Source organism: Saimiri boliviensis, chromosome 8, assembly GCF_048565385.1.
Source record: "Saimiri boliviensis isolate mSaiBol1 chromosome 8, mSaiBol1.pri, whole genome shotgun sequence".
NCBI lineage: Eukaryota > Metazoa > Chordata > Mammalia > Primates > Cebidae > Saimiri > Saimiri boliviensis.
In genome coordinates this window covers 86,144,367-86,160,194 of record NC_133456.1, presented here as the reverse complement: position 1 = coordinate 86,160,194, position 15,828 = coordinate 86,144,367, and the positions used below count along the sequence as shown (strand labels likewise).

The following is a 15,828-nucleotide window of genomic DNA, read 5'->3' as shown; positions in this document are numbered from 1 at the left end:
TCCTGAGTTGCTGGGATTACAGGCACGCGCCACCATGCCCAGCTAATTTTTTTTGTATTTTTAGTAGAGACGGGGTTTCACCATGTTGACCAGGATGGTCTCGATCTCTTGACTTCGTGATCCACCCGCCTCGGTTTGACTGTCTTTTTAAATTATTCTCTTGACTGTTTTACTCCCTTTTTTGTACCCCAGCAGTACACTGAATTCTCTCTTGAAGTATTTGATTAACAGTAGTGCCCTTTTACTTTACATTTGTACTGTTTACAGAATGAGTTTCATGTGTTTGTAAAATTGCCTGGACCACATTAATCCCAATTATTTCTGTTTATCAGCTACCATTTATTGTATATTTATGAGGTATAGTTTCTATAATCCTCCTAAGGGCCCAAGTTTAATATTAATACCACATTTAATAAATGAGGAAACTAAGACCCACGGAGGGCAAGTGACTTGCCTGAAGTCACACAGTTAACAAGTACTCGAGCTAGGATTTGAAGCCAGATCATTCTGGCCCCTAAGCTCATAGTTTTCTATGTTAGACCTTAATGCCTTGATTTGCTTAATAGATCATTCCTAAATAGAAACCAGCTAAGGATCTTGATGTGTGACTTGTATCTGCTCTGTAAGAGCTCTGTCTTGGGAATATTTAGGGACTTGGGCTAGAGGAAGTTGTTGGCATAATGAAAATGTAATTTTTTGCATTAAATAAATGCATATTTGCACTTTAAAATTTTTATTAAAATTTAATTAATGTATTATTTATTCTCTTTGTTGCTGTGACTTCTCTGCAGGAGTTCACAGGGAAGGAAGAAAAGTCATCATTGTTACTACATAATTACCATGCTTTTTTTCGAGAGCTGGACATTGAGGTCTTCTCTATTCTACATTGTGGACTTGTGACCAAATTCATCTTAGATACCGAAATGCACACTGAAGTAAGTGACAGGCTGGGATCGCAAAACTTAATCTTCTTTCAGAAGGTTCCTCAGTTCTATTCTTATTTCAAAAAGAACACTGTGACACTGAGGAGAAAAGTTAGACTGGCTTTACAAGCCTTTGTATGTGAAAGTAATGATGAATAATCATCCTCAGCATACTGGTGTTTGTAAGTCATAAGATTTTTAATAATGTGTTAGACATAAAATATCATGCCAATGATGTGATACTTACGTTTAGGTTACTACTACTACTACTAATAAACTGGCCAGGCGCGGTGACTCACACCTATAATCCTACCACTTCAGGAGGCTGAGGCAGGCAGATCACGAAGTCAAGAGATGGAGACCATCCTGGCCAACATGGCAAAACCCCATCTCTACTAAAAATGCAAAAAAAAAAATTAGCTGGGTGTGGTGGCACACACCTGTAATCCCAGCTACTCAGAAGACTAAGGCAGGAGGATCACTTGAACCCGGGAGGCGGAGTTTGCAGTGAGCCAGAATCGTAACACTGCACTCCAGCCTGGTGACAGAGCAAGACTCCATCTCAAAAAAATAAAATAAAAAATAAGCTACTTTGATTATTTTTGTAGAGGAGCACTCTTCTGATTTTTAGAGGTCAATTCCCTTTTTACTTTTTCATGACATTTGTTCAGTGTCTGAAAGATGCTTGCTGAGTCCTATTTTGTGTTTGCCACTAAACAAGGCACTTGCAATACAGTAGTACATAGAGCATGATCCTTGCCTTCAGATAGCTTATAATCTAATCAGAGAGGCCGGGCACGGTGGCTCAAGCTTGTAATCCCAGCACTTTGGGAGGCCGAGGCGAGTGGATCACGAGGTCGAGAGATCGAGACCATCCTGGTCAACATGGTGAAACCCCGTCTCTACTAAAAAATACAAAAAATTAGCTGGGCATGGTGGCACGTGCCTGTAATCCCAGCTATTCAGGAGGCTGAGGCAGGAGAATTGCCTGAACCCGGGAGGCGGAGGTTGCGGTGAGCCGAGATCGCGCCATTGCACTCCAGCCTGGGTAACAAGAGCAAAACTCCATCTCAAAAAAAAAAAAAAAATCTAATCAGAGAAGTAGAAACAGCTAGCAGGACCTTCTTTATTGATGCCAGATACCGTATTAATGGTCTTAACCAAGGACTAGTGAAACTTTAGTGAGAGAATGATATTTATATTGAAGTTGGGAGTAGAGAGCATTTTCACAGAAAAAGTAAATTTTGAGATGGGATTTCATCAGAGTAGAATTTCTCCAGGTTAAGAGAACTTGAAATAGCATTGATTTTTACCTGAAATTTACACAAGTGTAGGTACCTTCAGAGAAGAAATAATACCTTTTTTTTTTTTTTAATCTTTCTACATTGTCTCGCCCTTAGGAGATTCCACATAAATGTGTATTGAGTGAACAGTTTACAGTGAGACCATATTTCACCCATTCTCCTTCTGGCAGTGTAATATAGTTATTACTCTGGGATCCTGCCCAGAGTTAATAGTAGCAGAACATTAGAGGAGAAGAAGTATGAAAGAATTATTTAATAAACAGAGAAAAGTGAAATTCCCTTGAATTAGTCTTTTTTTTATTTTTATTTTCCCAAACCCTGCATGTGGCTTTCAAACTCATTTTTTTTTTTTTTTGAGACGGAGTTTCGCTCTTGTTACCCAGGCTGGAGTGCAATGGCGCGATCTCGGCTCACCGCAACCTCCGCCTCCTGGGTTCAGGCAATTCTCCTGCCTCAGCCTCCTGAGGAGCTGGGATTACAGGCACGTGCCACCATGCCCAGCTAATTTTTTGTATTTTTAGTAGAGACGGGGTTTCACCATGTTGACCAGGATGGTCTCGATCTCTTGACCTCGTGATCCACCCGCCTCGGCCTCCCAAAGTGCTGGGATTACAGGCTTGAGCCACCGCGCCCGGCTCAAACTCATTTTTTTAATCACAGGATATTTAGGAAATGCATCTTAGATCCATAGTTGGAAAGGTATACAGAGGAATAGAGAAAAAGTATGTCTTCTGAAGTATACTGTCTTGAATTCCTATTTTATTATTCTGAATATTTATTTTGGACATGCTTGACTTTATTATATAACAGGGCATAATAGCTCTTCTTTATATGAGATGGATGAAATTTCCTCCTTTGTCTCTTTTTAATTTTTAGAGACAGTCTTGCTCTGTCACCCAGGCTAGAGTGCAGTGGCAAGACCATAGCCCACTGCAACCTTGAACTCCTGGGTTCAGGGATCAAGTGATCCTTCCGTCTCAGCCTTCCAAGTATCTAGGGCCACTGGCATGCCCCACTACACCTGGCTAGTTATTTTGTTTGTTTGTTTGAGATGGAGTCTTGCTCTGTTGGTCAGGCTGGCGTGCAGTGGTGCGATCTCGGCTTGCGGCAGCCTCTGCCTCCCAAGCTCAAGCAATTCTCCTGCCTCAGCCTCCCAAGTAGCTGGGATTACAGGTGCCTGCTACCACACCTGGCTAGTTTTTGTATTTTTAGTAGAAAGAGGATTTTGCCATGTTGTCCAGCTGGTCTCAGACACCTGACCTCTAGTGATCCTGCCTTGACTTCCCAAAGTACTGGGATTGCAAGCATGAGGCACTGCACAGGCCATTTTTATGTTGTTTTTGCTTTTGTTTTAATAGAGACAGGTCTTGCTGTGTTGCTCAGGCTGGTCTTGAACTCCTGGCCTCCCAAATTACTGGAATTACAACATGAGTGACTTCAGATCTTTTTTGTTAAAAGTCAGATTCTTGGCCAGGCATGGTGGCTAACACCTGTAATCCCAGCACTTTGGAAGGCCAAGGCAGGAGAATCACTTGAGCCCAGGAGCTCGAAACCAGCCTAGGTAACATAGTGAGACCTGTCTCTACAGAAAGTAAAAAAAAAAAAGTAGCCATGTGTGGCAACACATACCTGTGATCCCCAGCTACCTGGGTGGCTGAGGTGGGACCATCACTTGAGCCCAGGAGGTTGAGGCTACAGTGAGCTGTGAACACAATATTGCACTCCAGCCTGAGAGCAGAGCGAGATCCTGTCTCAAAAATAAGTAAAAAAATAAATACAAATCAAATTACTTACCCAGCTGGGCACAGTGGCTCACGCCTGTAATCACACCACTTTGGGAGGCCAAGACAGGCAGATACCTGAGGTCAGGAGTTCGAGACCAGCCTGGCCAATATGGTAAAACCCATCTCTACTAAAAATACAAAAATTAGCCAGGCATGGTGGTGGGCACCTGTAATCCTAGCTACTCGGGAGGCTGAGGCAGGAGAATTGCTTGAACCTGGGAGGCAGAGGTTGTAGTAAGCCAAGATCGTACCACTACCCTCTAGCCTGGGTAACAGAATGAGACTCTGTCTTTAAAAAAAAAAAAAAAAAATTCTTCACCCTGGCTGTTAACATGAAATAGCCAGGTATGGTGGCTCATGCCTGTCTGTAATCCCAATACCTTGGGAGGCCAAAGCAGGAGGATTGCTTGAGCCCAGGAGTTTGAAACCAGCCTGGGCAACAATGTGAGACCCTATCTCTATAAAAAATTTAAAAATTAGCTGGGCCAAGGTGTATTGGTTCATACCTGTATTCCTGGCAGTTTTGGAGCCTGAGACAAAAGGATCATCTGAGCCCAGGAGTTTGAGACCAGCTTGGACAATATAGTGAAACCTCATTTCTTATTTAAAAAAAAAAATTAGCTGGGCATGGTTGCATGCACCTATAGTGCCAGCTACTCAGGAGGCTGAGATGGGAGAGTAACTTGAGCCCAGGAGTTCAAGGCTGGAATAACTATGATCTTGCCACTGTACATTTACAAAAAAGAAAAAAAAAAAGAGTTAACATGAAATGACTAGGACATTCTTGAAACTAATCCTTTCATCCATGTGGCAGGCTACAGAAGTTGTGCAACTTGGGCCCCCTGAGCTACTTTTCTTGCTGGAAGATCTCTCCCAGAAGCTGGAGAGTACGCTGACACCTTTTATTGCCAGGAGAATTCCCTTTCTCAAGGTTAGTATAGGCAGAAGCATAGGACTTGGGCTTAGTGGATTTGGAAACAAAGGAGATATTAGTGCTGAAAAAGTTGTCACTTTATCTGGCATTGTGTTTGGGTCACTGGGTAGCATGGGTGCAGCTGTATTGCCAGATGATATCCATCTTGCTTTGAAAAGGAAGTCTGAAGGCTGGGTGTGGTGGCTTATGCCTGTAATCCCAGCACTTTGGGAGGCCAAGGAGGGCAGATCACTTGAGTTCAGGAATTCCATACTAGCCTGGCCAACATGGTGAAACCCCATCTCTACTAAAAATACAAAAAGAACTAGCCAGGTGTGGTGGCATGGCTGTAGTCCCAGCTACTTGGGAATCTGAGGCATGAGAATCACTTGAACTGGGAGGTGAAGGTTGCAGTGAGCTGAGATTGCACCACTGCACTCCAGTCTGAGTGACAGAGTACGTCCCCCCAAAAAAAGGAAGTGTACCAGTGCAGTGACTCACCCATAATCCTAGCACTTTGAAAGACTGAGGCAGGTGGATCACCTGAGGTCACGAGTTTTGAGACCAGCCTGGCCAACATGGCAAAAGCCTGTCTCTACTAAAAATAAAAAATGTAAAAAAAAAAGCCAGGCGCAGTGGCTCACACCTGTAATCCCAGCACTTTGGGAGGTCAAGCCTGGTGGATCACTTGAGGTCGGGAATTCAAGACCAACCTGACCAACATGGAGAAACCCTGTCTCTACTAAAAGTACAAAAATTAACCGTGCGTGGTGGTGCTTGCCTGTAATCCCAACTACTCAGAAGTCTGAGGCAGGAGAATTGCTTGAACCCAGCAGAGGTTATGGTGAGCCGAGATGGCACCATTGCACTCCAGCCTGGGCAACAAGAGCAAAACTGTCTGCAAAAAAAAAAAAAAATTACATTATCTGGGTATGATGTCGCATGCCTGTAGTCCTAGCTACTGTGGAGGCTAAGGCAGGAGAATTGCTTGAACCTGGGTGGCAGAAGGTGCAGTGAGCCAAGATTGCACTACTACACTCCAGTCTGGGCAGTAGAGCGAGACTCTATCTCAAAAAAAAAAAGGAAGTCTGAATCAGAAAACAACAGCACCTAGAATAAGAAATCTTATTTCATTTTTTGGTTTTTTTTTAGATGTGGATTCTTGCTCTGTCACCCAGGCTGGAGTGCAGTGGTGTGATCTTGGCTCACTGCAGCCTCCACCTCCCAGGTTCAAGCAATTCTGCCTCAGCCTCCTCTGTAGCCTGGATTACAGGCACATACCATCATGCTTGGCTAATTTTTGTATTTTTAGTAGAGACAGGGTTTCACCATGTTGGTCAGGCTGGTCTCGAATTCCTGACCTTGTAATCCACCCACCTTGGCCTCCCAAAGTGCTGGCATTACAAGCATGAGCCATAGTGCCCAGCATAATAAATGTATTTCTAAATGCTCTGAACATTCCTGAATCCTGTCCTCCCAAACTAAGCCCGGGCCCCTGCCTCAGTATAGTAGTAGGCTGTCTAGAGAGGCCAGAACTTCAGATGTGTATACAGTATACAAATGTGCACCTAGGTGGTGCATATTAACAAAATATGAAAATCTTGGGTATATGCCTTTAAACACTAATATATCCAGTTGATTCATTCTTCTTTGTATTCACTATTGGCTCTATGTAGGGTCCAGCCCTACAGGGTTTGTGAGCTTCTCCCGGATGGTACAGAGACAAGAAATTGTAGAAATAAAAGACACAAGACACAGAGATAGAGAAGAGAGAGTTTGGGCCCAGGGTTCCACTGCTACCCAAATTGAGGAGACCAGTAGTGGCCCTGAATGCAGGGATACTCTCACTTTTATTGAGTTGCAAATCTCAGGGTGGGGTAGGCAGGGCCTTGGTGGTTGAAGACTCTGGGCAGGGTAGATAGGGCATGGCAGTGATAGGGTCAAGTATATCAGGTGTCATTCAGGTAGGAACTCAGGAATTTCTGGCACCTGAATTGAGGTAAGGAGCATAATGCATCAGCACCTTTTCTATCCTTATCAAGAAAGAACTAAAACATTAAGATTTATATTACTGTTACTGATTATCTTTTCTAAGACAAAAGGAACCAGGTACAGAAATAGAACTCAAGAGTAGACATGGAATGTGACCACCGAAGCACAGCATCACATAGAGACAGTTAAGCCCCCAGATGTCTGTAGGTGTGCCTGACAGCCGTCAGGCCTTACCGTAAGAGCTTAGAGAAGCAGAGTTTTCTCCAAACTTCCCCAGGAAGGAGATGTCTCAGCCATTTTGGACATCTCCTTCCCTAGCTGGCTAAACAGCAAGCACTTTCACAGTGCTGGCGCTGCCACACAGCCAAGGTACCCTCCAGCAGCCCTTATGTGGGCATGACAGAGGGCTTAGAGCATCTTGCCTTAGTGTCATTCATTTCACAATGTCACCCCAGGTTCACACTTCCGACCTGATAGGCATTAATAAAGGAATTAAGATCACCCGTGAATAACTGGTAAGATTACATGTACATAGCTAAGATCACATATGAATAACTAATAACTACTATGGTTATATTTCTAGTTAGTTTCTTCATTATTTACATGGAAATAGGCTGAGGCCTTTTGCTCCTGCCTTGGCGCTTGTAGGATTTTCCCACTACAGCTCTACTTTTTCTTTTTGAAACAGGGTTTTGCTCTGTTGCCCAGGCTGGAGTCCTGTGGCACAATATTGGCTTAGTGCAACCTCTACCTCCTGGATTCAAGTAATCCTCCCATGTCAGTCTCCTGAGTAGCTAGGACCACAGGCATGTGCCACCACACCCAGCTAATTTTTGTATTTTTTATAAAGAAGAGTTTCAGCATGTTGCCCAGGCTTCTACTTTTTTTTTTTCCCCCCAGTTACAAGAAGGAGGTTGAGCATGGTGGCTCACTCCTGTAACCCCAGCACTTTGGGAGGCCAAGGTGGGTGGATTGCTTGAGCTCAGGAGTTTGAGACCAGCCTGGGCAATGTGGTTAAACCCCATCTCTACAGAAAATACCAAAACTAGCCATGCTTGGTGGCATGTGCCTATGGTTTCAGCTACTCAGGAGGCTGAGGTAAAAGGATTGTTTGGGCCCAGAAGTTCAAGGCTGCAATGAGCTGTGATCGTGCCATCGCACTCCAGCCTGCATGACAGAGAAGAACCTTGTCTCAAAAAAAAAAAAAAAAAAAAAATTATAAGGAGTCTATTCTACATTTGTCAACCTAAATGATTTCTGCTTTTATATGACCCTTACCTGATTAGTTACGATAGGTCTGTATGTCTCAATCAAACACTGTTCCTACTCTTCAGAAGCCAATTTCTCAGTTATTGGGAAATAGAGCAGGATTTTTATCCCTCTATCAGAATATAATCATAGGTGAACAACTCATTTCTCCCATCTGCTCCTACCTAGTGACACAGGTGACTTGACTCCATTGCAAACCCTTAGTTTCTGAGAAGCTATCCAGCAGTGTCTTCACCCATAACTCTGAATTTATTATAGAACAAAGGAAGCCGGAATATTGGATTCTCACATCTCCGTCTGAGATCTGCCCAAGAAATTGTTTGTTGTGTTTTTCAACTGCTGACCCCAATGTGTAACCATCTGGAGAACATTCACAACTATTTTCAGGTCAGAAGCCTAGACTTAGACGCCACTAAGTGAATATAAGATTTCATTTTTGGTTGAGAAAAAGGAAAATGAGGAAAATTACTGAAGCAACTATCCTAAAATCATTTTTATTTTTAGTGCTTAGCTGCTGAGAACCATGATGTAGTTGATGGATCAGGAGTGAAAGTTTCAGAGTACCACATAATGTCTTCCTGCTATCAGAGGCTGCTGCAGATTTTTCATGGGCTTTTTGCTTGGTGAGTATGTGGGAAGTGTGGAGAGAAATGAGTGTATACTTGCTTTTCCTTGACAGTTACCAAGGCACTGAAATGTAGAAAAGAAAGAAAAGGCTCAAAAACTTTATGTAAATGTGGTGCTTTAATTTGGGGGGAGTGTTTTTGTCTGTATTATTTCATTTGATCTTGTACCCTCTGAGTCCTTTGGAGCCACTGTTGTTAACCCATTTGACAAATTAGGTTACTTGCTGATGAGCTCACGTATAACAAATCTGGCCATCTGATCCTCAGTCCAGTTTCTTTTAGCATGCTTTAATTCCACATTGTTTGGTTACAACCTGAACCCATTGTAAGCTGGGCTATTTCATGATACCTTCATGGAAACAGTGAGACTCGAGGGAACCCTAGAAAGGTATATGGCCTTTAGAGAGAAAAAAAAAAACAAAACAAGAAAGGAGGTAGAAGGTACAACATGGACAAAAGTAGAACTAAGGGTGATGTGCCCCTTAAATACTTTTGTTCCTCAGGGACAGGCCTTGGGCTCTCTGTTCTCATTATATAAGATTTCTGGTCAATTCTGCCCAAGCTTAAATTTAGCCAAAATTTATCTTCTGAGCTATAGGCATTTATATGCAACTGCCTACTCAACACCTCCTTAGATGTGTCATTGACACCTCAGACTCCACATCCAAAATGGAATGTGTCATCCCTAGCACACTCCTTCAGCTTTGCCTGGCTTAGTAAATGGTACCACCAGTTGCCTAAAGCAGAAACCAGAAATTATTCTTTGTCCCTCCCTCTGTTCTCCACCATCTTTTTCCCACATCTGATTCCTGTTGATTTTATTATAAATAGCATTCAGATTCTAGTCATCTGTCCCTGTTTTTCCACTGCTTCCAGACTCCCATCATCTCTCAATCTGGCTTGGGCTAGGTTCACACTTGACCTCTCTCAGTCCATTCTTCACATGGCAGTAAGAGTGATCATCCTAACACAAACTCAATTTGATCCTATCCCAATTTTGATTTCTGATTGCTGTTAGATTTTTCTTGAGTTATAACTCTCTTACCTAGCCTCTAGGTCTTCTTCTGACTCCTGCTATTCCACTTACTGTCTAACACTCTGCCTCCAGCCTCACTGAGTTAATTTTAGCACCCTATATAACTTTTACGTGGGAGGCTTTGCACATGTTCATTCTTCTGTCAGGACCCCCACTCTTCTTGATCCACAACTTTTTCTGACTCATCACATATCTTGAGTTCTGGACTTAAGCACCCATCCTGCCTCTCTAACCCCCAGTTGTCTCCTAACACTCTGGTATCCATTCATGATAAAACTTAATCACATTTTATTATAATTATTTGTTCATCCAGTCTTTCCTGCTAGACTCCGAGCTCCATGGAGGCAGATATCTGTCATTTTTATGTACTCAGTACTTAAAAGCAGTACGCGACAAAAAATTTGAACAATTTATCAAGGAGACTTATAGATGGCTAATAAACATGGGAACAGGGCCTGACATGGTAGCTTATGCCTGTAATCCCAGCACTTTGGGAGGCCAAGGTGGGCAGATCACTTGTGCTCAGGAGTTTGAGACCAGCTTGGGCAGCATGGTAAAACCCTGTCTCTACAAAAAATACAAAAATAAACTGGGCATGGCTTGAGCCTGTGAGGCAGAGGTTGCAGTGAGCCAAGATTCCAACACTGCATTCCAACCTGGGCAACAGAACCAGACCCTGTCTCAAAAAAAAAAAAAATTCTGGGCACCATGGCCCAGGAAAGTTAACACAGAAAATAAACCATCTCTAAAAATTATAAAAACAAAAAATAAAATAAATACATAAGATGTTTATTACTGTTATTAGTTATTAAGGAAATGCAAATTAAAAGCACGATGAGATAGCATAACATACTCACTAGCACAGCTACATTAAAAAGACTTAGCATGCCAAGTGTTGGTGAGAATGTGGAGCATCTAGAGCTCTCATATGCTGCTAGAGAGACCTTATAATGGTATATCCATACTGGAAAATAGTTTGGTAGTTTCTTGAAAAGTTAGGCATGCATCTACCAGGTAACTCACCCATTCCATCCCTAGGTATTTATTTACCCAAGGGAAATGAAACCATATGTCCACTAGGGTCTGATAATAGGAACATTTTTAGCAATTTAGCCTGTGGTTTTACATAGTATATTCTAAACTTGTTTCCCATCCTTTTTTTTTTTTTTAGACTGCGTCTTACTCTATCACTCAGGCTGGAGTACAGTGGTGTGATCTCAGCTCACTGCAACCTCTGCCACCCAGATTCAAGTGATTCTTCTGCCTCAGCCTCCTGAGTAGCTGGGATTACAGGCACCTGCCACTGCGCCCAGCTAATTTTTGCCTATTTAGCAGAGACAGGTTTCACCACCTTGCCCAGGCTGGTCTTGAACTCCTGACCTCGTGATCCACCTGCCTTAGCCTCCCAAAGTGGTGCTGGGATTATAGGCTGAGCCACCTCCCTGGTCTTTTTTTTTTTTTTTTTTTTTTCCTGAGATAGGGTTTTGCTCTGTTGCCCAGGCTGGAGTGCAAGGACACAAATCACAGTGTTGCAGGATGAGACACTGACAGAACCCCTCAGACACCAGAGTGAGGAAGGAAGAGACTTTATTTAGCTAGCTATGGAGCATCGGTTGACTTGTGTTTAAAAGTCAAGCTCCCCAAAAAGCAGGGTTTTTTTTTTCTTTTTAAAGACCTACAACCCAAGGGGGAGCAGAGGTGAAACTGTGTTATTGCCCATTGGCCAGGCAGCCAACCTTAGTCTTTGGCCTTCATTGATTTGCTAATTTACATGTAGTGCGCACCGGAAGAGGCAAAGGGGGAGAGCTGTAGAAGTTGAACAAAGGCAGTAAATTAAAATGTTAAAGGCATTTTTTAAGTAGTAGGGAGTCTGGTTTATGCCAGCATGACTTAGGGAAGGTCCTTGGGCAGCAGGAAAAACTTTTTTTTCTTTTGCAACATTTTTGAGGCTTATAGGTAACATAGGCACCAGTTACAGAGAGGGGAGTTAATTTTTTTAGCCCTCGGGCCCTGCCAAGCTGGTGAAGTCAGCATCTTGCCTGACTACTGACTTCAACTTTTTGCTGTTTTACTTCTTTTACCAGCAAACAGCAGGCTGGAAATTAATGCTTCCTCCAACAACAGCTCACTGCAACCTATGCCTCCCAGGCCTACAAATCCTCCCACCTCAGCCTCACGAGCAACTGAGCTAGGACTACAGGGATGTACCACCATGCTCAGCTAATTTTTTTTTTTTTCTTTTTTTTTTTGTTAGAGACAGGGTTTCACCATGTTGCCCCCAGGCTGATCTCAAACCCCTGGGCTTAAGTGATCCACCTGCCTCAGGCTCCCAAAGTGCTGACATTATAGGTGTGAGCCACCATACCTGGCCTAAATTCAACTTTTTTTTTTTTTTTTTTTGACACGTTCCATTTTTCAGTACAATAAATTCAACATTTTAAATAAATGAAGTTTATTGTACATCAGCTGTACCTCAATGAAGCTATGGTAGACAAACTTGACACCTAATAGGCCCTCAGAATACGTTTATTGAGGCCGGGCGTGGTGGCTCAAGCCTGTAATCCCAGCACTTTGGGAGGCCGAGGCAGGTGGATCACAAGGTAAGAGATAGAGACCAACCTGGTCAACATGGTGAAACCCCATCTCTACTAAAAATACAAAAAAATTAGCTGGGCATGGTGGCATGTGCCTATAATCCCAGCTACTCAGGAGGCTGAGGCAGGCGAATTGCCTGAACCCAGGAGGCAGAGGTTGCAGTGAGCTGAGATCGCGCCGTTGCACTGCAGCCTGGGTAACAAGAGCGAAACTCTGTCTCAAAAAAAAAAAAAGAAAGAAAGGGGGTGTAAAAAGAACACTCAAAAGGTATCACTATGGGCCAGGCGCAGTGGTTCTCACTCCTGTAATCCCAGCATGTTGGGAGGCCGAGATGGTGGATCACGAGGTCAGGAGATTGAAACCATCCTGGCCAACATGGTGAAACCCCATCTCTACTAAAAATACAAAAATTAGCTGGATGTGGTGGCACGTCCCCGTAGTCCCAGCTATTCAGGAGGCTGAGGCAGGAGAATCACTTGAACCCAGAAAGCGGAGGTTGCAGTGAGCCAAGATTGCACCACTGCACTCCAGCCTGGGCAACAGAGCAAGACTCAGTCTCAAAAAAAAAAAATATAAAGTTGTCACTGTGATCCACACATGTGCTTATGGGGCCTGGCCAAAACGATGGTCTGGGATTGAAAAGGAAGGAACAACATGAAAGGTAATCCAAAGATAGAAATGTCAAGCTTTGACTCATTAATGTAGGAGAAGGGATAAGTACCACTATGGGCTGGACGTTGTTTTAGCAGTTTGACAAAGTTAATTCTATGTTTTTAAAGAAGACTACGCATCTCTAAAGTGTAAGCTTTTTGCCCTTGAAAATAAACTTCAGGAAATATTACTTTGGATGCACTTCAGTTTCTAATATGATACTTAGAGCTGTGATTGAATTTGGTACTTCTGTACTTTCGATTTTTTTTTTTTTTTTTTGGAGACAAAGTCTTGCTCTGTTGCCACCAGGCTGGAATGCAGTGGCGCAATCTCGGCTCACCACAACCTTCGCCTCCCAGATTCAAGTGATTCTTCTGCCTCAGCCTCCCGAGTAGCTGGGACTATAGGAGCGCACCACCACGTCCGGCTAATTTTTGTATTTTTAGTAGATACAGAGTTTCACCATGTTGACCAAGACGGTCTTGATCTCTTGACCTCATGATTCGCCCACCTTGGCCTCCCAGGGTGCTAGGATTACAGGCATGAGCCATGGCGCCCGGCCTCTCAATTCTTTTTTCAAACTGATGAACTATTGATGGTACAGACTGGAGGCCTGGATCCTTAAATAGTATCCAAGTAGTTTTCCAGAAACTGAGCTAACCCCTCTTACCTTGACTTCCTTAGGAGTGGACTTTCTCAACCTGAAAATCAGAGCTTACTGTACTCAGCCCTCTGTGTCCTTAGTAGCCGACTAAAGCAGGGAGAACACAACCAGCCTTTGGAGGCACTGCTCAGGTGAGTCAGACTGCATAACCAAGATTGTCATCCCAAGAAAATCCTAGGAACAGGATTGGCAACTTTCTTTAAAATAACCTGGAGTCTTTCAGTAGTTGTAAAGGAAATTATTTTCAGCTGTTCTCCTCATATGTGAGCTTTCTCATCTATGTATTCTGATAAATCTTGAAGTATTAGAAACCTTGAATAATCAGGCTTATTCATGCATGCATCAGCCTGTAAACTCAGCCTTTTCAAGTAATAATGATGAAAACATTGACCGTCTGTAATCAACTCTTAATTTACTGTCTCCCAGCTGGGATGGGTAATTAGGCAACAGCTAGTTATCACTACTAGCCTGTTTCTTTCCCCTTGTCTTGTAGGAAGACCATATATGGCTGAGGGGTAGGCAGTGAACAAGGGAAGTGAGATTATCTCAGGGGCATGGCTTTCAGCCCCCTCTCCCTTCTCTCAAAGTGACTTGGTTCTTCTCTCACTTCCCTTGATATCCTAGACCATCACTGGGTCATCAGTGCTTATCATCCCTGTCTGTAGGTCAGGACCTTATTTCTTTCCTTCTTTTTTTCTTTTCTTTTCTTTTTTTTTTTTTTCTAGGGAGAGTCTCGCTCTGTCACCGAGGCTGGAGTGATCTTGGCCTACTGCAACCTCCACCTTGTGGGCTTAAGTGATTCTCCTGCCTCAACCTCCCAAGTAGCTAGAATTACAGGTGCATGCTGCCATGCCCTTCTAATATTTTATATTTTTCTAGAGATGGTTTCACCATGTGGCCAGGCTGGTCTCTAACTCCTGAGCTCAGGTGATCTACCGGTCTCAACCTACCAAAGTGCTAGGATTATAGGCCTGAGCCACCATGCCCAGCCTGTGAACCCAGATTTTTTAAATTATTGGCCGGGCCAGTGGCTCACACCTGTAATCCCAGCACTTCGGGAGGACAAGGCTGGTGGATCGCCAGAGGTCAGGAGTTCAAGACCAGCCTGGCCAAAATAGTAAAACCCTGTCTCTACTAAAAATACAAAAAATTAGCTGACCGTGGTGGTGCATGCCTATAATCCCAGCTACTCAAGAGGCTGAGGCAGGAGAATCGCTGGAACGGAGGAGGCAGAGGTTGCAGTGAGCTGAGATCGCACCATTGCACTCCAGCCTGGGCAATGAGAGCGAAAATCCATCTGGAAAAAAAAAATTTTTTTTTTCAGTGTATTACCTAAGGGTTTAAAGAACAGATAATTTATCTAGGGTTGTACATATTAGCATGGTGTTTGGGTTTCTTGGCATCTATGACCCCTTCAAGGCCAACATTCCATTCATGGGACAATCTTCTGCCCTGGCTTTTTCCATACAAAGATATGGTTTTCTATGAAGATCCTTGAAACAGGTTGATACTAAAGCACCTGAAAATAAGGAGGATTGTGATTAGGCCATCAAACACTGAAAAGGGACCTGAGCACGTCATGTGGATTTAAGTATCTCTGCAATACATAGGATACTATTGCATTTGTTTGTTTTTCTTGTTTCCTTACAGCCAGAGCTTCCATTATTTGCAGAATTTCCATCAAAGTATTCCCAATTTCCAGTGTGCTCTTTATCTCATCAGACTTTTGATGGTTATTTTGGAGAAATCAACAGCTTCTACTCAGAACAAAGAAAAAATTGGTGATGGACCCAGATCCTTTTTTTTTTTTTAAATGAATAGGATTAATATCTCACACTTGTAAACTTGGAGCTTCCCAGGACATTTTTACATGTAAATCCCCGTATAACCTTGGACAGGCCCTCTTGCTATACCAAGAAGGTCATTTTCCCAGAACAACCTGACTGATTTCTATTAACATTGCTTAGTCTGAATTTGGTTAAACAAGCTATTCAGTTAGTTTTCTCTTTGGCTTAAGTTTAGTCATGTTCTTCCTTTCTAAAAAAAAAAAAAATTATCTGAGACATTTAAC

At 43.0% G+C, this 15,828-nt stretch overlaps 2 protein-coding genes across 8 annotated transcripts in view; one reads left to right on the top strand and one right to left on the bottom strand.

Annotated features, from left to right (window-relative positions):
• The window catches only part of FANCD2 (FA complementation group D2), a 70,794-nt gene that overhangs the window by 40,630 nt on the left and 14,336 nt on the right, over positions 1–15,828 (top strand). For 6 of the 7 annotated variants that reach the window (XM_074404802.1, XM_074404801.1, XM_039478751.2 and 3 more), the window contains 6 exons: positions 792–935; positions 4,826–4,942; positions 8,444–8,572; positions 8,690–8,808; positions 13,778–13,888; positions 15,408–15,538. In XM_074404802.1, the coding sequence (XP_074260903.1) occupies positions 792–935; positions 4,826–4,942; positions 8,444–8,572; positions 8,690–8,808; positions 13,778–13,888; positions 15,408–15,538 (751 nt within the window). The remainder of the gene's footprint in view (positions 1–791; positions 936–4,825; positions 4,943–8,443; positions 8,573–8,689; positions 8,809–13,777; positions 13,889–15,407; positions 15,539–15,828) is intronic. The other variant, XM_074404804.1, reaches the window with a different exon arrangement.
• The window catches only part of FANCD2OS (FANCD2 opposite strand), a 28,542-nt gene continuing 21,379 nt past the window's right edge, over positions 8,666–15,828 (bottom strand). Inside the window, exon 3 of the mRNA XM_003927088.3 lies at positions 8,666–8,875. The gene's annotated coding sequence lies outside the window, so the exon portion shown is untranslated. The remainder of the gene's footprint in view (positions 8,876–15,828) is intronic.